Below are 23260 nucleotides of genomic sequence, written 5' to 3'. Positions count from 1 at the left end.
TTATTAGGATGAGAGCATTCTTTCGTATTTCTACGTTGTTGATATTAGATAGCAAGAATAGATGTTCTTGTCAAGTACTTTTTTCTGTCTCATGAAATTACCACATTTTTTATGTTTAGCTTGATAAGATGATACATTAATACATGGTTTTGATTATTAAATCAACCTTTTATTCCTGGGATAAATCCTAGTTGGTCATTGATTGAATTTTTTTTAAATGGAGAAGCGAGAACTCTCCCTTACAAGAGAATTCCAAATAATGAATGTAGTTATTACCTCCTCCGGGAGATGGCGCTTCATTCCCCGGCCCTCCGTCCCTTGAGTCTGGACTTCCCTTAGTGACTTGCTTCCAAAGAGTAGAAAATGGAAAGGAGGGAAGCAACTTTACAGGGGGAAACCCTTACAAACACTCCCTCAGCCAGGTAATCCAGGTAAAAGTATCCGTGCCGAGTCATCTTGACAATATGCAGCCTTCTTACCACCGTGAGGAGAACGTTACCTCACTTTGCTCATCTTCTTTCCAAAAAATCCATAATCTCAGGCTAACCATGAGAAAAACATTAGAAAACCCAAGATTGAGGGACTTCCATAAAATACCTGAACAGTACTCCTCAAAACTGCCAAGGTCATCAAAAACAAGAAAAGTCTGAGAAACTGTGACAGAGAAGAGGCTAAAAAGATGTGACAGCTAAATGTAATAGAGTATCCTGGATAGGATCCTGGAGTGGGAAAGACTAATGAAATCCCATTCATGTCTACAGTTTAGTTAACAGCACTACACCAGTGTTGGCTTCTTAGATGTAATGAATGTCCCAGAGTAATGTAAGGTGCTAACATTAGGGAAAACTGGGTGAGGGATCTACAGGATCCCTGGGCTATCTTTGCAATTATATCTAAAACCAATCTGAAGTAAAATTTGGGGTGCCAGGGTGGCTCGGGTGGTTTAGTGCCCAACTCTTGATTTCAGCTCAGGTCATGATCTCACAGTTCATAAGTTTGAGCCTCACATCAGGCTCTGCATGGACAGTGTGAAGCCTGCTTGGGATTCTCTCTCCTCTTTCTCTCTCTCTTTCTCTCTCTCTCTCTTCCCAAATAAGTAAATAAACTTTTAAAAATGCATTTTAAAATAAAATTTAAAATAAATGGTAAAATATACCCACACACGCTCACACACATACACACACACACACACACACACACACACACACACACACACACACTACACTTCTGACCTTTCCTGGTCCTCTCCTGTTGCTCACTCTGCTCCACTCCAGCCACACCAGCCTCTTTGCTGTTCCTGGAACCTGCCAGGCCTGTTCCCCGTGGCACCTTCACTCTGGCTCTTCCTTCTGTCTGGTCCTCTCTTCTCCCAGATATCTATTCCCTCATCCCCTTGAAGTCTTTGCTCAGATCTCACATATTTAATACAAGCAACCTATCCCTCAATCCCTGGAACTCCCAATCCCCCCAACATGCATTTCTTTTTCTTTTTTCCTTTGTCTTCTACCTTGTAACATGTTATCCAACTTACCTATTTATTATATTTATATAAGTGCAGAGATCTTTGTCTATTTAGGGCACTAGTGCAGCCTAGGCACCTAGAGCAGCACCTGACGCAGAGAAGACATTCGTATTTGGGATGCCTGGGTGGCTCAGTCAGTTAAGCGTCCGACTTCAGCTCAGGTCATGATCTCACGGTTCGTGAGTTCGAGCCCCACATCGGGCTCTGTGCTGCCAGCTCAGAGCCTGGAGCCTGCTTCGGATTCTGTGCCTCTGTCTCTCTCTGCCCCTTCCCTGTTCGTGTTCTGTCTGTCTCTTTCTCTCAAAAATAAATGAACATTAAAAAAAAAGACGTGCGTATTTGTTGAAAGGCTGCATGAATGAAGGTAATACCTACTAACATGCTAGAAATACTAGGGAGAAATTAGAAACCAGTCAGAGATGGCTCCAGCCCTAGAGAAGCCTGCCTCCTATCAAGGGAGAAAGATGTTACCTATTCACACAATTTTAAGACAGGTATCATTATCTCTATAAGATGAATTTCATACATACAGACACATCACATACATATAGATGCTAATACTTGACTGTGATATGAAATAAGTTTTATTCTAGTGCCATTTGGGATATACTCTGTTCTCGGTTTATTTCTTCATTCGCTGATTTTAGAAAATACGTGTCTAAGTTTGGCTCCAGTTAATGCCTGGAGTATGTCTTTGAAAAAACTTTGACTCTATTCAAAACATTCGCATGCATATAATTTGGGTACATTTGGGTGCATTCGTTTTCTGTTGCTGCCATAACAAATTGCCACAAACTTAGCAGCTTCAAACAACACAGATGTATTATCTCACAGCTCTGTGGGTCAGAAGTCCAGGTGGGTTCAGCTAGTTCCTCTTCTCTGGGTCTTTCAAGGCCAAAATGAAGGAGTTGGCCAGCCTGGCTTCTTACCAAGCGGCTCTAAAGAAAAATCTACTTCCAAGCTTATTTAGGTTCTTGGTAGAATCCAGTTCCTTGTGGTTCTGGGGCTGAGGACCCATTTCCTTACTGGCTGTTAGCCAGGAGTCTCTCACAGCCCCGTAAAACCGTCTGCGTTCCACATTACATGACCCCGTCCATCTTCAAACCAAGCCCTCCTCATTCTTTGAATCTCTCCGACCTCTCCTTTTGCCACATCTCTCTTGCTTCTGGCTGCCTAAGGGACCTGTAATTATATTGGGCACACTCCGATAATCCACAATAATTTATCTTAATTATAACTGCAAAGTCCTTTTTATTGTGTAAGTAATACATCCACAGATTCCAGGGATTAGGGCATGGACATCTTTCAAAGACCATTTTGCAAACATACTTGGTTTTCCACCAAGTAGTTTATTCCAGTTCAAATCTCATGGAAGGATGATGTCCTTTATATGAAATGTCTATTATGTACTCATTTTTCTCTCAATAATTTTTTAGAACATGATCTCCAATCAACTATATAGTCTGTCCTAGTTCATCACAATATGTACTCATTCTTTTTTTTAATACATTTTTTAGTGTTTATTTTTGGAAGAGAGAGACCGAGCATGAGTGGGGGAGGGGCAGAGGGAAAGGGAGACAGAGAATCCGAAGCAGGCTCCAGGCTCTGAGCTGTCAGCACAGAGCCTGACATGGGGCTCGAACTCACAAACCGTGAGATCATGACCTGAACTGAAGTCAGACATTCAACCGGCTGAGCCACCAAGGCACCCCTATACTCATTCTTGAATAACTAACTGTCTGACTAACTTAACTGCATTTCCTCAGCCTTCCAAGATGCCTACAACTTCTTTAACAAGGATAAAACTGGCTGTATTGATTTACACGGAATGATGTGCACTCTAGCCAAGTTGGGAATGAATCTAACCAAGCGTGATGTCTATAATGAATTAAAATGTGCTGATATTGATGGTGAGTACTTTGACTTGTAATTACTTTTCTCATAGAAGGTTTTTATAAATTTATATATTTCTATCAGTGATTACATGAGAAATCTCATTTATTGTCAAAAGTACATATCCGTGTTTCTCTTTAAGGATATCAGTAAAGTATGTGTACAAGTTACAAAATCAAATTGTACAAAATGGACTACCCTTTGAAAAGTTCTGTGTGGAAACTAAAAGTGACTGTCATATTTCAACATCAAATTCAGATTACCTGTCATGATGTACATTTTGGAGGGCGCCTTGAAATAACAGATACAAAGTCATTGACAATTTCAAAAATGACATGTTACCAAGAAAATCCAAGCCCTTTGTTTCCATTTGAATCTTATTAGTACAAATCTTCCTTCCATCATTAGAGCCCACCTACATATTTTTTAATTTATTTAAATTTCAAGTTAGTTAACATACAATGTAGTATTGGTTTCCAGAGTAGAACCCAGTGATTCATCACTTACATATAACACCGTGCTCATCCCAAGTGCCCTCCTTAATGCCCATCACCCACTGAGCCCATCTGTACTGTGACAAAAATGCCACAGCATTTTTGTTGCTATTTTTAAAGCTGTTCGATAACATTCCCTTTGAATACACTGACCTAGTGATTATAGCCCATGCTGATATGTTGTATGGAGTATATATTCACTATCTCCTCTCACCTCTCCCCACCCAACTGCCAGTGCCCCATTCAATTAGCATAAGGCCCACATGTGAATCAGTGTCACTGGTCAATCAAGGCATCACTTGTTTCCACTAACTCCGCCCAATTTGCCTGTTCTTTCATCAGAACACACATACATACCTCTAACAGCACTATTCTTTAACGTTAGAGGTGACTGGGTACAACTTGGGGTTGTTTTAATAATAAAAATAGCAGAGGGGGGGTATGGGAAGCCAGGGGTGGATTCCATGCAAAAATGGCAAGTCTCCAGGAAAGGAGGGAGTGGTTAGGACTGCAGGGGCTGAGAGCCTGGTTGATGTTTTTACCCCACCATTGCTTCTGGTGGCTGTGGGTGACTCATGTAACAGTGCTAAAACCACTTTGAGAAGACCAGTGCTCACCTGAGCACATCTCCAGCCTTAACATGCTGTGATTTTACGTATTGAATAGTCCAAGGTGTTTTCATTTGACATTTAACATATAATCTAATTACTAAAATGCATCTTATATCTTTGTTCTGAGCCTTCAAATTTCTGTTTCAGGGGATGGAAAGGTGAATTTCTCAGACTTCACAAAGGTGTTAACAGATAGGAACCTCTTTCTTAAAGCTGTGGGTGAGTAGAGCTATTACAGAACAGATGGCAGCTGGGTAGCTGTGAGTCACTGCATAGTAACTATTATTCATTTAGGCCTCTGATCAGGAGACACGTGAGGAAGGTGTACTCTGGGGTGAGATTTGCTTGCCATACTGCTTCTCCAAAACACTATTTGCTAAGCAAATTGATACAGTTTTAGAATTTTAACTTAAATGCATCAAGTCCTTCTGCAGGAGACACTGCTTTTTGGTCTCTGGTGTGAACATTTGGAGTAGTGTAGAAAAAATCGGTCACCTTTTATAATATTCTTTACCAAGCGCCTGTGCTACTTTGAGAGGAGCTCCCTTTACAATGAAACATTTTTTTTAGAAAAAGAAAAATGCTCTCTCTCATGCAAATTTGGGGTATAAATAATTTACTAGTCCTAAAAAATAGGAATGGACTTCCTCACCCTGATGAAGTCTTCCCTCAGTGCAAGGACTGGAGAGTCGGCTAGAGGTTAAAGAGCATATTCTCACACACGGTCATAAATGATGTGAAAGTGTACTTGACATATTATTAGTCCTCTGATGGTTTATTTATGAGTTTAACAGCCTGCCTTGGAAAAACTAACCACAATTCAGGTTATATTTTCTAGGATAAATACATTCTAAATTCTAAATACTGTGTACTGTTTTGAAAACACACTCATTCAGGGGCACCCGGGTCGCTCAGTCGGTTAAGCATCTGACTCTTGGTTTCGGCTCAGGTCATGATCCTAGGGTCATGGGATCGAGCCCAGTGTCAGGCCTGCGCTGAGTGTGGAGCCTGCTTAAGTTTCTCTCATTCTCTCTCTCCCCCTCTCCCCTGCTCACTCTTTTTCTCTAAAATAAAAAAAAAAATTGTTTTTAATGCACTCATTCATAGGCTGTGAACTGTCCTTAGAATAAACAGAAGTTACTGCTTCAAGTACTACTATAGTAACGAGGGTTTGCTTGCAAACCTGAGATATGTTTATCAACAATTTCTTAACCTAGAAGAACAAGACAGTAGTCCTTAATACATGAGTCGTGTTTATGTTAAATGCAATTTAATTACAAGTCATATTTACTTCGAGTCAATATATACTTAGAAGTCACTGAACTAAAAGTATTTATTTATTTTGAGAAAGAGAATGCATGAGCCCGTGTGAGCAGGGAAAGGGCACAGAGAGAGGGAGGGAAAGAGAATCCTAAGCAGGCTCTGCACTGGCAGCGTGGAGCCCAAAGCGGGGTTCGACACGGTGTTCAAACTCATGAACCATGAGATCATGACCCAAGCCAAAACCAAGAGTCGGTTGTTAACCAGCTGAGCCACCCAGGCTCCCAGAACTAAAAGTATTGTTTAATGATTATTCTATCTGTTCAGTAATTAAAATGACCTTTCTACCAAATAAAACAGATTTTTTTAATGTTTTTCTCTAACTCTCTAGTACCTAACCTGCTATTACTCTTGTAAATAGAATAAAAAGACTTGTCAGCTTATTACTTTTTTTGACAGATGGTTTTTTCAGAAAGCATCTTGAATTTTTTTCCCCTTCATAGTTCCAGAAAAGGAGAAATGTTTAGATTTAGCTGGCAACCCAGGGATCCTGTTGTTTGAAATCCTATCAAAGCTTGTAGAGACTTCAGCCTTACCCAGAAAGGCTATAATGGAAATAGTAAGGTAAGTGGCAAAGAAAGGGGTAAAAACAGCCTTCTTAGAAGCACTTATGAGGATATGTACAAGGCAGTCACCTCTGATTAACATCCTTCTCCACAGGGTCTGCCCCAGAACAAAGGAGATGGGGTCTGTGGCAATGCTCACGTGCCACAACATGAGACCTAATTCCTTCATCCCAACTGTGCTACCTAGTTCTGAAATTGCAAGACTGACCTCAGTCCATCTCAGGGCCCACTGAAGGCCTAAGACAACCGAGAAAGTTCAGACTCTCCTACCCTAGGCTAGAGAATCCCAGAAGAATTCAGACTTTTCCAGGGATGATCTTTGTGTTGGGCTTGGAAATCTCATTTGGAAGACACTCTCATTCATGTTGGAACTCCCCGGGGCTTCCTTTGACTCTGGGACGATGTATAGCAATTTCAGACATCCCAAAGTAGCCTTTTGGACTGGAGCACAGCCAGAAGTAGACCTGAGAATGGAGGATGAGGAAATATTCTCACACCCAAATGTGTTTTATTCCAACAAATATCACTAAAGATAAATTTTCGCAATCTATTGTTATCATTATATTATATTGAATGCTGCTGTTACCAACTTTTTAACTAATTCTCTTTCAAAGTTGTGCCTTCCCTCCTAGGCTTAAAAATACAGAATGTTTTCTGAATCCTCCGTGGGTAGCTCTATGCTGTCCTGTATCTGTCAGGTGTGGAACAGAAGGCACACAAAATTCTACTCTTCGTTCCAGTTCAAAGGCATTTATTAAATGCCTGTTATTAGTACACAAACTTGACACATTGCTTAACCTTTCAGCCTTGGTTTTCTCACCTATAAAATGGGAACAACAATAATAATACCCACCTTATAGGGCATTTGTGGGAACGTAGGAATAAATATCCCTAGAGCCCCATAAAAAATAACTATTATTATGTGGAAGTAACTAGTAACTATACATATATATATATTTGAATCCTCACCTCCTTAATGGGTACTATTGTCCTCATTTTACAAATGAAAAACCTAAAGTACAGAACCTAAAGTACAGGTAGTTGTACTTTGCCCCAAGGAGCAATGGTGCCTGGATTTTAGCACAGTCTGATTCCAGAACCCATGCTCTTCTCCACTGCCCTACACTGCCTCTCACACCCAGTAAGTGACCAGGAAATGTTTGCTGATATTGGTGTTTTGATGATGATGATGATGATGTTGTTGTTGATGATGATGATGGTTGTTACTTATCATATACCTGGTTTCTAAGGAGATGAAGTGTTTGATATGTAGTGTTTGCATTTAAGGAACTTAAAATATAAATTGAGAGTAAAGCCCTAAGTACGTAGACAACTAAATAATGCCAAATGAGTGGCAAAGATCATTCATGTAGTTTCCTGAGAAAGCTGGTCTTGAGCTGGGTAATGGTAGAATTTGACAGGTGTTCCTGTAGTTGATTACAATGTTTACTAAACATTATGTGCAATTTCTGAGTGTGCACTTTACAACGCATTAGCTTTTTCCTGGATTGCTGCCTCCTAACTGGTCTCCCTGTTTGTACCTTTTGGTTCCCCACCCCAGCCTTGCCCACTCCAGTCTATTCTCAATACTCCCTCTATCTAGCTGATGTCTTAATGCCTACAGCACCAAATGATCCTTTTAAAATGTCGGATCATGTCAGTCCTCTGCTCAAAATCTTCAGCCAATGGGGCATCTGGGTGGCTCAGTCAGTTAAGCATTCGACTCTTGGTTCAGTTCAGGTCATGATTTCATGGTTTCATGAAATCCCTGCATCAGGCTCAGCACTGACCGTGCAGAGTCTGCTTAGAATTCTCTCTCTCCCTCTCTCTCTCTGCCCTTCTCCCACTTGCACTGTCTCTGTCTCTCTCAAAATAAACTTAAAAACATAAAATATTATTTTAAAAAAACTTCAAAACCCTTCCATTTCCCTCTGAGTATGAGTCTTAGACTGTATGTGACTTATTGGTCTTCTAGGTGACCTGCCCTCACTTTTGACCTCTTTGACTTTGTCTCCTGTTACTCTGCTCCATTCAGGCTAGCACCCTTGCTGTTCCTCAAATACACCAGACATGCTCCTGCCTCAAGACCTTTACACTTGCAGTTCCCCCTGTCTGGAATGCTCTTCACCCAGACAGCCACATATCTTCCTACTTCCAGGTCTTTGTTCAAATGTTGCCATCTCAGCAGGGCCTTCTTTGGCCACCCTATCTAAAACTCCATTCTCCTACCACTCCCTGTCTCCTCTCTTCAATTTTCTTCACACTATCTATCACCTTCTAATATACTATATAATTTACTTATTTATTGTGTTTGTTATCTGTTTTCTCATGCTAGAATGTAAGCTTCATGAGGGCAGGGATTATTTTTTTATCTGTTTTATTTCACTGTCTATCCCCGGTGTCTAGGAAAAAAAAAAATTTATACTCAGTAACTATCTATTGAGTGATCTCATTTAATCACTATTTCAACACTGTGAAGTAGGTTCCGATGTCCCACCAACAGACAAGAAGGACAAGACAAAGAGAAGATCAGGCTGGATACCTAGCCCAGATCCCCCCGTAAGCTTCCATCTGCCTTCTGGGAAGTCCCATAGGTACTTCACACCCAAAGTGTCAAAGCCTAATTCATCTCCTTCCCCCACCCCCACTTCTACTGGTTCTTACACTTGGGTTCCAAACCTCGGCGAATGGCTCCACCACCTCACTGTGTTTATCCAATTGCCAAAGACCCACCCAGCGTCCTCCTCAGCTGCTGCTGCTCTGTCACTCCCCCATCCCACCAATCACAAAATCCTGTCTATCTGACCTCCTAAATCTGCTTCATATCCATGTACTTCTCTATATCCCCACAGGGTGAGGTGGGGGAGAGATAAGCAAAGGACTGAGGACAGAACTGTAAGAATTCCCATACTTACGTCATGGAAAGGAAGAGGAGTCAGCTAAGGAAACATTAGTCATCAAGGGGAACCAGGATAGTGTGAAGTCAGAGAAGCCAGGGCCACAGAGAAATCCAAAAGAGGATGGACTTCCCACCAGTATTAAATGCTAAAGTGAGGCCAGGTGAAGTGACAACCGAATGGGTAGAATTAGATTGGGTGGTTATGAAGTCATAAGGGAACCAAAGGTCCCATCCAAAAGGATGATGGGAGGAAAGCCAAATTTCAGAGGGTTATAAAACAGCAGTTGGGTTAAACATCTTAAAATAAATGCATGTTTTCACCTCTTCTTCCTTCTGAAATTGCACTAAAATAACAGTAAAAAATTTAGAGGGCAAAAACCCATAAAGAAAAGGAAGAGCAGACAAGAGATATCAGCATAATTTGGGAAGCTGGAAAGTAAATGGATGACTGTTTACGGACTGGTGAGATCAGAACAAGCTGAAACCTGAGTACCTGCCATGGAGAAGGTCAAGAAGCCAATTCTCACCACAGAACACATGACAGGCTCAGGAACTCTGAACCTCTGAACTCAGCAACCTCTGAAAGTAGAGGACAGGGGGACCCCAACACAGAAAGACTAGTTAAAAGTAGCATGAGTTTGAAATTTTAAATAAATAATAAAAGTAGCATGAGAAGCAGATTGACCCTTAGATTCTTCTCCCTAACCCCACCCAACCAAATGACTGCCTTGATAGTTACCTCTCTGAAGAGGTTGTACCAGAAGGATCGTCTGGACTCCAGGATATCAGACATAACTTGAGGATGAGGGTATCAGAGCGGAAATAGAAAACTACATGAAAGTACACTTACTGAATGGTGAGACCCCCACCCTGAACCAGCCACCTTCCCCTTCCCTAAGTCCCAATGTACTAACAGCTAGATTTATACCACTCAGTTAAAATATCAGAGGGTCCCTCACCAGGGAAATTGACTAGCTCAAGAAAGAGGAAAACAACACATGGATACTCACAGTTAAAAGTCCCCTTAAAAAAAAGGGGGGGGGGTCCCATGATGAAACAAGGCTCAAACCAATTACTTGATAGTAAGTTCCCACTCAATAAGACCCATCATACCAAAAAGCTTCCAACTGGCCTTGAAGAGTGCTTACTCTCACTCTTAAATATGAATAGGCATCCAAGGACCAAAAGAGATTTCAGGAACACCTGTGTCATTAAAGAAAGATTACAACAGGAAAGAAGGAAAGGAGGCAGGAAGGAGAGAAGGGAGGAAGAAACTATAGATATAACATGGTATATAACCATTGAGCCAAGATTAGTGTGTCAAAGAAGGGGAGACTACAGACGATAGCAGTGTTCTCAAACTTGAGCACACATCAGGATCACCTGGAGCAGTTGTGCTTAAACACATTGCTGGGCCCCAGGGTTTCTGATTCAGTAGGTTTGTGTGAGAACAGAGTATTTGTATTTCTAATGAGCTCCCAGTGCTGTTGATGCTGCTGGCCTGAGGACCACACTCAGAGCCATAGGGTATGCAGAGAATACTTGGAGGGAAAGGAAAGGTGAACCTTGAAGGACCTGGTAGGAATTAAATTACACTAAGAGAAATGAGCATTATATATTTTCAGAGGAGGATAAGAACACTGTGGATAGTTGGGTTCAAGGCTAAGGAAGGAATTATCTGATTATAAACCAGACTGCTATGGCACCTGTGTGGCTCAGTCAGTTGAGCATCTGACTCTGGATTTTGGCTCAGGTCATGATCCTAGGATCATGGGATAGAGCCCCAAGTTGGGGTCCACACTGAGCAAGGAGCCTACTTAAGATTCATTCATATGCTCTCTCTCTCTCTCCCCTCCCCTTTCCCCCTGTCCACTGATCACACACTCTCTCTTTCTAATAAAATAAAATAAAATAAAATAAAATAAAATAAAATAAAATAAAATAAAATAAAAAAATAAAATTTATAAACCAGACTCCAAGCAGAACGCTATTGGCACATCTACCCAACCACTGCTGCAGCTCCAACATTTAGAATGAGTTCTTTCCCTCTTTCTGAGAGGAAAAAAAAAAGGTTGCCTGTCATCATCCCAGAAAGCAATGAAGCTTCCCATTGCTGTAACAGAAAAACCTGCCTGTGTAATGATAAGCAAGGTCTTGCATTTCGTCCTCTGAAACAGTAAGCAGTGACGGTCCTCTGCTCTGCACACTTAGAAGCGAGATCTCCCACATTGGTACTGAAGCCCCACTATACCAAGTCCTCCCTGCACCACCACCCCCCCTCCACCGCCCACAGCTCCAGAGAGACATCCATCGTTCCAGCTGCAAGAGGGAATCTGATCTGCAATGAATGTTTAAGGCATGCATGTTTGTAAATCAGATGTCTATACCTTTGGGGATGTTTGTGCTGTGAATGAGAGTCCCTTAGCATATCTTAAAGTATTTATAAACTAAAATGCACAGTAACAGATCTCCTAAATCTGTTGATACACATGTGCATGCATACACACACACACAACTCAAAGAAATGCAACCAATAGTGATTTACTGAATAGTAAGATTATTGGTGATACTTCCTTTTTATACTCTTCTGCATTTTCCAAATTCTCTGCAATAAGGATTTCTTTTAAATCCTCAACACAAAGTAGTTGCATTTTAAAACTCAACACAAAGTAATATAATGGTAGGCATGATTAATGTTTGTATTCAAGCTGGTGCCACTCAAGGCTTTGTCAAGGATCACTATCGATAGGTATTTTTCTAGACAAGACTTGAGGTCCAGGGGGAGGAGGAAGGAAGCCAAAGCCCAGGAACTAGAAATACAAACTAGCCAAATGGCCTGGGGAAAGTATTAGTAGATATTCTATGAATGTCACAAAAATAAGCACTCAATAAATAATATTGAATGAATATACAAATTAAGTTTAAAATAAATGGATTCAGCCTATACCTTGCAGCTGGACTTCTTTTCCTTTTGTCCAGCACTTAGGCACTTTTCCAGTAGGACTATACAGCACTTCTTATTCTTTTTTTAATTACTTTTTTTTTTTTTTAGCTATTTCCAAAGAAAATTCCAGGAAACCAGGTCAGGAATGTTATGGAATCCATACACCATGGCTTATGAAAAAAGGAGATTTAAGCAAGACATATGCACCCCTCCCAGCTCAAGCACAGCTGCCTTTGCCAATGCTGCCCGGACTGCAATAATGAAAGAAAAGGATTTATTTAAATTTCTTGAAGAGCTCAAGAGTAAGAGCCATTTGTCCTCTCCCCACTGTTGCAAAGGATTTATTTGTAGATTACTGGTCAGAAATAAATACTAGAGGTCAAGTGCTATAGAAACAGGGCCACAGCCTATTCTGTCTGGTCTATGTCACACAGGTATCATTGGAAAGCAAATCTGCATCTTAACCTGAGTCCTCATGATTCAGGTGAAGCCTAAAGTCTGGGAGTGGAGGAGAAGGCAAGAGAGTGAAGAGTGAGGGTCACAGCCACTGAGAAGACTAGACAAAGAGCAAAATAGGCCCTACATGTATGTCTTTTATGTGAATTTCCTCTTACACTGTTTATAATATCATTTTTGTTTTTATTTTTAGGGTGCAATCCTCCTTCAGATAGCCCGTATTCAAAAATACCCATCTTTCCATTGTTTCCTAATGTGGATGGGGTGGTGATGGGAAAGCCATTCAAAGACATGCAAAAATTAGAAATGCTAAGGAGAAAGGAGCCTCTGAACTTCTTTGAGAACTATTTTTTCCATAAAAGAGACTGGAAAGCACAGGTAAGATTTCAATTATTAATTAATTCAAGTTAATATTAAACATTAGTTAATTCAAATACTTAAGTTTTTAAGTTCTAACTTAACAGAACTAATAACATGTTTTTTAATGACAAACGTTTTCAGTCATTGTATTTTTTTAAATTTTTTTTAGTGTTTATTCATTTTTGAGAGAGAGCAGGGGAGGGGCAGAAGTGGGGGTGTGGGGGACAGAGGATCTGAAGCAGGCCCTGTGCTGACAGCAGAAAGCCCGATGTAGGGCTTGAACTCATGAACCATGAGATCATGACCTGAGCCAAAGTCAGACGCCCAACCAACTGAGCCACCGGGTGCCCCTTTTTAATAGATATTAATTCTGCTACTTCAAGATCAAACATTTCTGCATGGCCAAAAATAATCACATTTGCAACTCGTACACAAAGGGCTAACTCCTTTAATACATCAAAGAGCTTCAAATTGATTAGAAAGAAACTAACTTGTATAAAAATAAGCAAAGGATATGAACAGATAGTTCTCAGTAGTGTGAAAAGATATTCAATCCCATTCTTCATAAAAGATCCAAATCAAGGGGCGCCTGGGTGGCTCAGTCGGTTAAGCGTCCGACTTCAGCTCAGGTCACCATCTCGCGGTCCGTGCGCGTCGGGCTCTGGGCTGAAGGCTCAGAGCCTGGAGCCTGCTTCCGATTCTGTGTGTGTATCTCTCTCTCTCTGCCCCTCCCCCATTCATGCTCTGTCTCTCTCTGTCTCAAAAATAAATAAACTTAAAAAAAAAAAAAGATCCAAATCAAAACCACCTTGAAAGTGGTAATACAGAAAGATAGTATCTTTCCATATTAGACTGACCAAGATCAAAAGGTTGAAAAATACTTGGGGTACTCATAAATTGCAGATAGGAGTTTATATTGGTTCAACCTCCACAGAGGAAATTTGGTAATACCTACCAAAGTGACAGACCTCACACCTGTGGACTATGAGTGAGGAACAATTTCTCCACTGCCCTCTTAGGGTCTTTCGGCTGAGCCTGAGAATTAAATTGACATAAGACAGATCAACAGGAGGAAAGCATACACATTTAAAAAAATTTTACAGGTATGTGGGAGTCCCCACAGAAAACGAAGACTCAAAGTAGCAGAGTCCAACACTTGTGTGCTAAATTGGCCAAAGAGTTGTAAATAGAGTGAAAATGTGTCCAGGCAAAGGGACTTGGCCTAGGGTAGTTAATTGGGTGGAGTTTAGAAGACAAAGGTTAGTTTAACACGATTTGTACAGATTTCTGCTAGCCTCAACTCCCCATCCCCAGTGATAAGAATGTTACTTTCCTCCTGGTATAAAGAGAGCATCTTCCTTATGGGGCGTTGATCTCCTGCATTCAGGAAGGAAGAGGAGAAAGATCAGAGTGCTCTTCTTAACACCCGCTGTTTTCCAAGTCCCTTTAACTCAAAATACTCCTTTTGCCAAAGTCACATGTTTGGGGTGGCATATTCAGCCACCTTCATGACCTAGCATCTCACCCCTAGGATACTATCTGGGATACACTTGTTCCAAATGCCACCCATACAGGGCAACTCATTACATGGTTGTTTATACTAGCAAACGGTTGGGGGAATAACTAAATGACCATTTATTAGATTAACTCTATTACCGGGTTAACTATTTACTAGGTTAACTACTACTGTATTTACTGGGTTAAATAACTAGGGGACTAGTTAAATTACGCTTTATTCTTACCATGAAATATTCTGCAGCCATTTTTTAAAAATTTATTTATTTTGGGGAGAGAAAGAGAGCGAGAGAGCAAGAGAGAGACAGAGAGAGACAGCACGACCAGGGGAGGGGCAGAGAGAGGGACACAGAGAATCCGAAACAGAGAGCCCCATGTGCAGCTCGAACCCACAAACTGGGAGATCATGACCTGAGCTGAAGTCGGATGCTTAACTGACTGAGCCACCCAGGTGCCCCTGCAGCCATTTTAATGGCTTAAACTCTTTGCGTGATGATGTAAAAGATCTCCAAAAGGAAAAGGATATGAAACAGTATGTGTAGTACACCGCTATTTGTATAAAAAGGAGAAAAATAAATAAATACAAAGTATGTACATATACTTTTTTCTTGTAAAATGTTCTGGAAGGAAATCCAAGAGAATAGTAACGTTGGTTGCCTGCAGACAGAGAAAGTAAGGGGCTGGGAGACAGAAGAGTCAAGGAGATCACAGTGTATATTCACCATACTCTGATTTTTGAAGCATATGTATGTTTTACACTCCTAAAAATTGGAAACAAAAAAGAATTAACTGTTTTGCGGAGTACTAAACAAGAACTAAAATACTCTACAGCACAGTGACATGGGAGATGAGAAGGGTGGTGCTCAGAATTAAAGTTTCCTAAGTTCATTGTATTGTTTGAGTAGAGACTTAGGATACTGGTCAAATCTATAATTTGTTAAATTAATTATGAGTGTTGGGGCACCTCTATGGCTCAGTCAGGTAAGCATTGAACTCTTGGCTTCAGCTCAGGTCATGATCTCACAGTCGTGAGATGGAGGCCCACATGTGGTTCCACGCTGCGTATAGAGCCTGCTTAAGATTCTCTCCCATTCTCTCTCTCTCTCTCTCTCTCCCCTGATTCTCTCCTGCTCATGCTGCCTCAAAAATAAAATTGAGTGTTAAAAATGTGAGGATAATCACTAAAATGAATCATAAATAAGTTAATGAATAATCATTAAAATGAATAATTGTCAAATAGAAGGAAAAAAGAATAAGAAAAAAGAGAAAACAGGGGGTAATAGAAAATGCTAAACAAAATAGGCAGATGGGGTGCCTGGGTGGCTCAGTCAGTTAAACATCTGACTTTAGCTCAGGTCATGATCTCGTGGTTTGTGAGTTCCAGCCCCATGTTGGGCTCTGTGCTGACAGCTCAGAGCCTGGAGCCTACTTTCGATTCTGTGTCTGTCTCTCTCTGCCCCTCCCCTGCTCATGCTCTGTCTCTCTCTCTCTCTCAAAATTAAATAAATATTTTTAAAAATTTTTAAAAATAGAAAAATCCAAGTATGTCAGTAATCACAACAAAAGATTAAACACACTAGTTTAAAAAAACAAGGATGAAAAAAAAATACATAGACAACGGATCATCTTTCAAGTTTAAAATAAAAAAGGACACTGAGACTGATTTTTAATAATTCTCAGGTATATGTTCTCTAAAGGAGACACACCTAAAATACAACACAGAAAGTTTGAAAGTAAAAAGACTGAAAAAGATAAATCAGGCAAATACAAATCAAAGAGAGCTGGTATCCATATATTAGCATAAGGAAAGTAAAATTTAAGGAAAACAGAGCTAAAGATAAAGATGCTATTTAATTACTTTTAAAAATCTTCAGAAAGATATAACTATCCTGAACCTGTGTGTACCTAGCAAACTTGACAGATAACAGTTAACAGAATTGTAAGGATTAACTTTAGACTTTTTAAAGGCACTATGCATGCTAAAAAAGTGAATAGGCAAACCCATAATCACAGTGGGAGATATTTATCATGCATCTCCAGAAACTGATAAAGCAAACTGAAAGAAAGAAAGAAAGAAGAAAGAAAGAAAGAAAAGGAAGAAAAAGAAAAGAGAGAAAGAAAAGAAAAAATAAAAGAAAATAGGAAGGAAGGAAAGAAAAAAGAAAGAAAAGAAAAGAAAGAAGGGAGATATTTATCATGCATCTCCAGAAACTGATAAAGCAGACCAAAAGAAAAGAAAAGGAAAGAAGGAAGGAAGGAAGGAAGGAAGGAAGGAAGGAAGGAGAAAGAAAAGAGAGAAAGAAAAGAAACAATAAAAGAAAATAGGAAGGAAGAAAAGGAGATATTTATCATGCATCTCCAGAAACTGATAAAACAGACCAAAAGGAAGAAAGGAAAGAAGAAAAGAAAAGAAAAGAAAAGAAAAGAAAAGAAAAGAAAGAAGGAAGGAAGGAAGGAAGGAAAGAAAGAAAGAAAGAAAGAAAGAAAGAAAGAAAGAAAGAAAGAAAGAAGAAAGAAAAGAAAGAGAAAGAAAGAAAGAAAGAAAGAAAGAAAGAAAGAAAGAAAGAAAGAAAAAAGAGGAAGAAGGAAGAAGAAGAAAGAAGAAGAAATCAACTCATCTTACAAAAAACTCTTATCTGTTAAGGAAGAGAGACATGGAACTAAAGTTTAATATAGAATCAGAATCTAGAAAAAAGTTGTTTCCGGACATGGGGAACTTGAGCACATTAGTAGCCAGGAGGAAGAGCCCTTAGAGCTATGGTTCTCAATCCTGGCTGCACAACGGAATCACCAAGGAGAGCTTTTAACAGCCCTGTGCCCAGGCCACAACCCTAACCAATTAAATCAGATCTCGGGATGGGGCTTAAGCTTCAGCATTTTTTTAAAGTTCCAACATGCAGCCAAAGCTGACAACCACTGCCCGAGGCAGAGAAACTGAAGTTGTAGGAGAGGGGCAAGACTGGTTGTGCCATTTGTGGAGCCCAGTGCAAAATGGAAATGTGGAGCCCCCTTGTCCAAAATCACTAAGAATTTAAAGACAGCAACAGCAGAACAATAAACCAAACTCAGGGCCCTTCTAAGTACGTGGTCCTGTGTGATTGTACAGATCACACACCCACGAAGCCAGCTCTGGAACAAGGGAAATTGAAGGAAAATGGGCCAGGGAGCAAATAAATATTCAGGAAAAACTCTCACATCGAAGAGGCAAAGAGGAAAAATCAGGCTACAAGATGGAGAAATCCTAAGGTGGAAAGAAGAGTGAAAAGAATGTATATTAGACAGCCCTGGAGAGACAAGATCGGTAGCTGAGGGAGTGTGCGGACCTGGTTTTCCAGCAGCCACTAAGAGGACTGCTCTGAGGGCTGTAAGAGAGTTAACGGCAAATGAAGGAAAGTCATGGCAGGCGGTACAACGGGCCTGAATGAGACTGGGTAATACACGTCTTCAAGGAAACCAGTGAGCATATTTACGTGGTTTCTGCCAGCCTTGTTCAGCAGCCCAGGAGCAGGGAAAACGGATGGCTGGTTGCCCATGGGAAGTCTGGAAGTACTGCAGGCTGTCACCTGTGGAGGGCATCGTCTTCATTTTCAGAGCTTGGTGAGGGCTTGGGAAATGGGGTGGAAGTGGAGTTGGCTCCGCTCTGCCTTCCATATCCATTCCACACATAAGCCATCTCTTCTTGTTTTAATGTTTAGTTATTTATTTGAGAGAGAGAGAGAGAGAGCACGTGTGTGTGTGTGTGTGTGTGTGTGTGTGTGTGTGTGTGTGTGAGCGAGGGGCAGAGAGAGAGAGGGAGACAGAGAATCCCAAGCAGGCTCCGCGCTGTCAGCACAGAGCCCCACGCGGGGTTCGAACTCACTCAGTGTGAGATCGTGACGTGAGGTGAAATCAAGAGTCGGGCGCTTAACCGACTGAGCCACCCCGGCGCCCCGTCTTCTGGTCTATACTTCTGAGTAGGCTTCATCATTATGAGAGAAAATGTGCTAAATGCTCATTTACACATGGCACCATACCATGTTGCCCCAAACAACTGACGAGTGGCTTAGCAATTACCTTCCGTATCGTACACAAACCCCTTCATAATGCAATGTATTTCTCCTTATTACGTCTATGTTGTATAATTCAACCCAAAATATATCACTAACCTTCTTTTTTTAAATGTGTGTAAAGGCAGCAAATATAAAGCCTATTGACCCCGTCTCAGGCTGTCCTACTGACGTCCTGGCCATTGACCAAATGCTCAAAAAGAAGCAGAATTGGACAGTGACTGATGCGGCAGCTATTAAACAGCCCGTGAGTATTCACTGTTGGCACCTTCTCAGAAAGCACTGATGAGAATATTTTCCATTTCAATACTACAACCATAAACCCCAACGTTATTTTTTCTGCTCTATGTCTTTAAAACAAGACAAGCTCATTTCTCACTTTTACCCATGGCAATGACGCTTCTTGCTCTGTAATCAAGTGGATTCAAATGTTAACTGTTATAATTCATCCTGCTAATCACCCATGGAACCATACCCAGCATCGCTTCTGGGACATTCATTTGTTTCATGCTGGAAATAGCAACTAGGTAAGGCAGCCAGCTGTCACGGTGAGGGGGGTGTACTGAGGGAACCACGATGAGTGAAAGCATCTCGATTACAGCAGCTAAAAGGATAGTTCAGGAGCACTTGCCAGGTGCCAAGCACGGTGCCATATAGGTGCTCCACAAGTACTCGACGGGTACTGATTCATTTACTGATCACAACAGTGCTTCCAGATAGGTGCTGTTATGGTTCTTTGTCATTTTAGAGATAAGCACAGAGAGGTTCACTTGTCTAAAGGCAGAAGGAATAGAGGAATAGAGCCAGAATTAGAAACACGAGCCGTGTGGCTCCGGAATCCACATTTTTAACCATGACTCTGTGCTCCCTGACTACCTTTGTGCCGTGACATCTTGGCAGCTTTTGTACTCCACAGAGACAGACTGGGGTATGTGTATTTCATGCCGCCTTTTTTCTGCACGTGACACTAATGATCAAGGTCTCCTGGATGGTTTCCACTTCCTTGGCCTTTACAGTACTGCATCTTGCAGCTCTGTGTCCCTTCCTCTCGCTTTTCTTTCCTGAATGTTCATCCCTTCAGTCTTGATGGTTCTTCGTTTTCCTACTGCTCTTCCCATTATAGGCACTCGTCCGGTCATTCGTTCAGTAAATATTTATACATTATTAACAAAGTTCTAGGTTTACGGGATACCACGGGGGAGGAAAAAACAGAGCTCCTGGCCTCCATGAGCTTGGAGTGAGGGTGAGAAGGAAATAAACAGTAGTAATACATGGGGATAAGTGAAACAACAGGTGAGGTCGGCACTGGACGCCACAAGAACACAAAGGAGTGGGCTCCCGACCTCTGCTCATCATGGCACATACTCATGCTGGAATAAATGGAGGCTCCTTATAGCCGGAGGCCTCCAACCCAGAGTACCGGCTGCCCCAAGGGCTAAGGAGCTTGAGGAAGGCGGTCATTTGGCATACCTGTAAACCAGTCACAACAGAACTTTGGGGATCTCTGCATTAAGTGAAGGAAAAGCCAGGGCAAGCATTCTTTGCACTGTCTCAATCTACCCTTCTTGTTTCAGCTGCCATCTATACACAGGTAACTCTTAAATCTGTCTCTAGCCGAGACTTCTTTCCAGTACTTTCACCTTAGCTCATTGGCTGCCTGATGAACATTGTTACCTCACTGTCTCAGCCTATCTAACTGTACCAGTCCAAGCCAAACTCGTCATCTGCATCAGACGGGCTCTTCCTTGGGGATTCCGTATGTCAGCTGCTGATACCACCTTCTACCCAGTCAATGAAACTAGAAGGCCAGGAGTCACCCTTAATTTGTGAATTGTCCTCGCTCCTCACATCCACCTACGACCAAATCTGGCTACTCTTGTTTCCTGAAATTTTTTCAAATCTGTCTCCTTCATCCCTATCACTACTGCCTTCACTAGGCCTTCATTAGGTCTTGCCTGGACCCCCCAACCTCCTATCCCTCCCTCACAGCTGCTCCCCTCCACCCACTCTCCACACAGCTGCTCATGATCTAACATAAAGATCCAGCTCTGCCCCTGTCCTGCTTAAGAACGAATGCTTCCCTCTCAGCAATGGCAGGATTTTTCAACTCTATTTTCTGCTCCACACTCTGAGAGACTTATCTCCCTTCCATCAGAAACGGGGGGTAATTGTGGTACCTGACTGGCTCAGTCGGTGGAGTGTGCCACTCTTGATCTCAGGGTTTAAGTTTGAGCCCCACATTAGGTGGAGAAATTACTTAGAAAAGAAACGAAAAGAAACGAGAAGAAAAGAAAAGAAGAAAAGAAAAAGGGGAGGGGAGGGGAGGGGGGGAGGGAAGGGAAGGGAAGGGAAGGGAAGGGAAGGGAAGGGAAGGGAAGGGAAGGGAAGGGAAGGGAAGGAAGAGCGGCTCACTACAGCATGATTTTCACTGAGGAAAGGGCTCTCCCAACCTCCCTGAGATCAAGTCTAAGGGCCAGTACAGCACAGTGCTTTGCCTGCCTCATCTCCTTCACTCCTTCCCTCCCACTTTCAAAACCTGACACTTTAGCGACACCAACGTGTTTGTGCCTCTACCAATTCCAGAGGCCTTTGTTCCTTTGTTTCTGCTACCTCCTGTCCCCGAAACTCCTTCCCATCACCAGTGACTCTCTCCGTCTGGCCAAACCCTTGAGGAACTACTCAGCATCTCTGCCTCCCTGTCCTAAGCTGGATTGAGTGCCATCCTTGGCACTCCTATTATATCCAGAGCCTGTCTCCATCCCCCACTTCCTCCTTGTTTTAGTCTATTGTGTTTTTAATATTCTCATAACATTTCTTCTCTCATTATTCCCAAATCATACATTTGGATTGCCCATCAACTCCTAATTTGCGTGTCCTCAAAAGGTCCTACCAATGTGTAAACTCAGTGATGTTCAACCAGCCTGGGAATGTAACTCTTAGGATATCTAGAATTGTGGTCCATAAGTCAAAGATATGTTAAGGTAACTACTGCCAACTTCTGCTCTCTCACTGCAGGTGAAGAGAGCTATAGATACCTATAACTTGGGAATTGCCCTGGAGCACCGGAAAGACATGCTAAACCTCTGGCAGAAGATCCGAGGGGATTTGATTGGAATAGACACTAAAAATGAGTCCTTTTATGATACCTTTTCTGCTTACACATGGTCCTGGAATGTTTGCCAAGAATTACTTTCACCAAAGGACTTAAGGTTACATGATGCCTACATGAATAGGCATACCTTCCACAACTCCGTATTCTCTTCTTCCTCGGATATCAGTGAATGTGACACAGACACAGGAAGAAAACGAAAACGGAAAGGTTTCAAAGGGTTTCGACGATGAGATTTCTACATTTTCTAAACAGCTCACTGCAAACTACTTTTTCATAGATATCAAAATTGTGGTTTCTTGCTTTTGTCTAGTACATTCTTAGCAGCTGGAAACGTTGACATCTTTTGAATTCTGACCAGTAAAAAAGTTTAAGTCATAATGTGGTTTCCCTTTCCTAATTCTTACCTAGTAAATAGAGGTCATGTGGTTTTTTTCCCCCAGCAAACAACTGCACTCTGCTGCCCCCACCTGGCTCAAAATGGCCTGGGCACCAGGAGAAAACCTGAGATGTGCGCTTACCTTAAGGGCCTCTGTGAGCCCCTAGGGGCTCTCCCAGTAACATGCCTCTTAGTTTATGTGACTGTAAGTGGCACTAGGTTTTTGATTATTTGTAAAAGAGGCCAAAGACAGGGGCGCCTGGGTGGCGCAGTCGGTTAAGCGTCCGACTTCAGCCAGGTCACGATCTCGCGGTCCGTGAGTTCGAGCCCCGCATCAGGCTCTGGGCTGATGGCTCGGAGCCTGGAGCCTGCTTCCGATTCTGTGTCTCCCTCTCTCTCTGCCCCTCCCCCGTTCATGCTCTGTCTCTCTCTGTCCCAAAAATAAAAAAAAAATTAAAAAAAAAAAAAGAGGCCAAAGACAGCAGATGACAATGATCCTTCAGTTCCAGGGAATGATATCACCATCTCCCAGGGAATCTTGATTAAATTTGGGTGTTCCTAAGGCTCCTTAGCCACACATCTTCAGGCTGATCTCTTGGATACCTTTTAAAAAGGGATGTTGTTTTCAGGGCATCTGGGTGGCTCAGTCAGTTAAGCACCCGACTTCGGCTCAGGTCATGATCTCACGGTTCTTGGGTTCGAGCAGCACGTCGGGCTCTGTGCTGACTGCTCAGTGCCTGGAGCCTGCTTCAGATTCTGTGCCTCCCTCTCTCTCTGCCCCTCCTCTGCTTATGCTCTGTCTCTCTCTCTGAAAAATAAATAAACATAAAAAATTTTTTTAAAGTTTATCTCATCCATTACACTTGTTCTTTAATGCATTTAATAAAGATGCACATATGTAACTATATTACAAGTTTGGTAGTTATAATTTTTATTGTGGAAAACTACGCACAAAATTTACTATTTTAATCACATTTAGGTGTATATCATCCATTACATTATTTTTTCCTGTTAGAAAAAGGAAAAAACATGTTTCACATTGATGGGGACAGTGGCTTATAATATAAAATCATAACATGCCAGAAAAAAGCAATGAAAATAGTGAAGGCTCCTAGAACTATTTAATGAAACAGTCTTGAAGTAAAT

The 23260-nt window shown here is 41.6% G+C and overlaps 1 protein-coding gene across 3 annotated transcripts in view; it reads left to right on the top strand.

The window, feature by feature from the left end:
- The window catches only part of EFCAB3 (EF-hand calcium binding domain 3), a 35805-nt gene extending 13689 nt beyond the window's left edge, over positions 1–22116 (top strand). For all 3 annotated transcript variants that reach the window (XM_058703814.1, XM_058703815.1, XM_058703816.1), the window contains exons 4-10: positions 3289–3432; positions 4668–4739; positions 6284–6404; positions 12358–12551; positions 12899–13083; positions 18751–18873; positions 21642–22116. In XM_058703814.1, coding sequence (XP_058559797.1) covers positions 3289–3432; positions 4668–4739; positions 6284–6404; positions 12358–12551; positions 12899–13083; positions 18751–18873; positions 21642–21968 — 1166 coding nt within the window. In that variant the 3' untranslated portion in view covers positions 21969–22116. The remainder of the gene's footprint in view (positions 1–3288; positions 3433–4667; positions 4740–6283; positions 6405–12357; positions 12552–12898; positions 13084–18750; positions 18874–21641) is intronic.
- The last annotated feature ends 1144 nt before the right edge of the window (positions 22117–23260 follow it).

Source organism: Neofelis nebulosa, chromosome 16 (genome assembly GCF_028018385.1).
Source record: "Neofelis nebulosa isolate mNeoNeb1 chromosome 16, mNeoNeb1.pri, whole genome shotgun sequence".
Lineage (NCBI taxonomy): Eukaryota > Metazoa > Chordata > Mammalia > Carnivora > Felidae > Neofelis > Neofelis nebulosa.
Note: the sequence above shows the minus strand (reverse complement) of the source record. Positions and strands in the feature narration are given on the sequence as shown.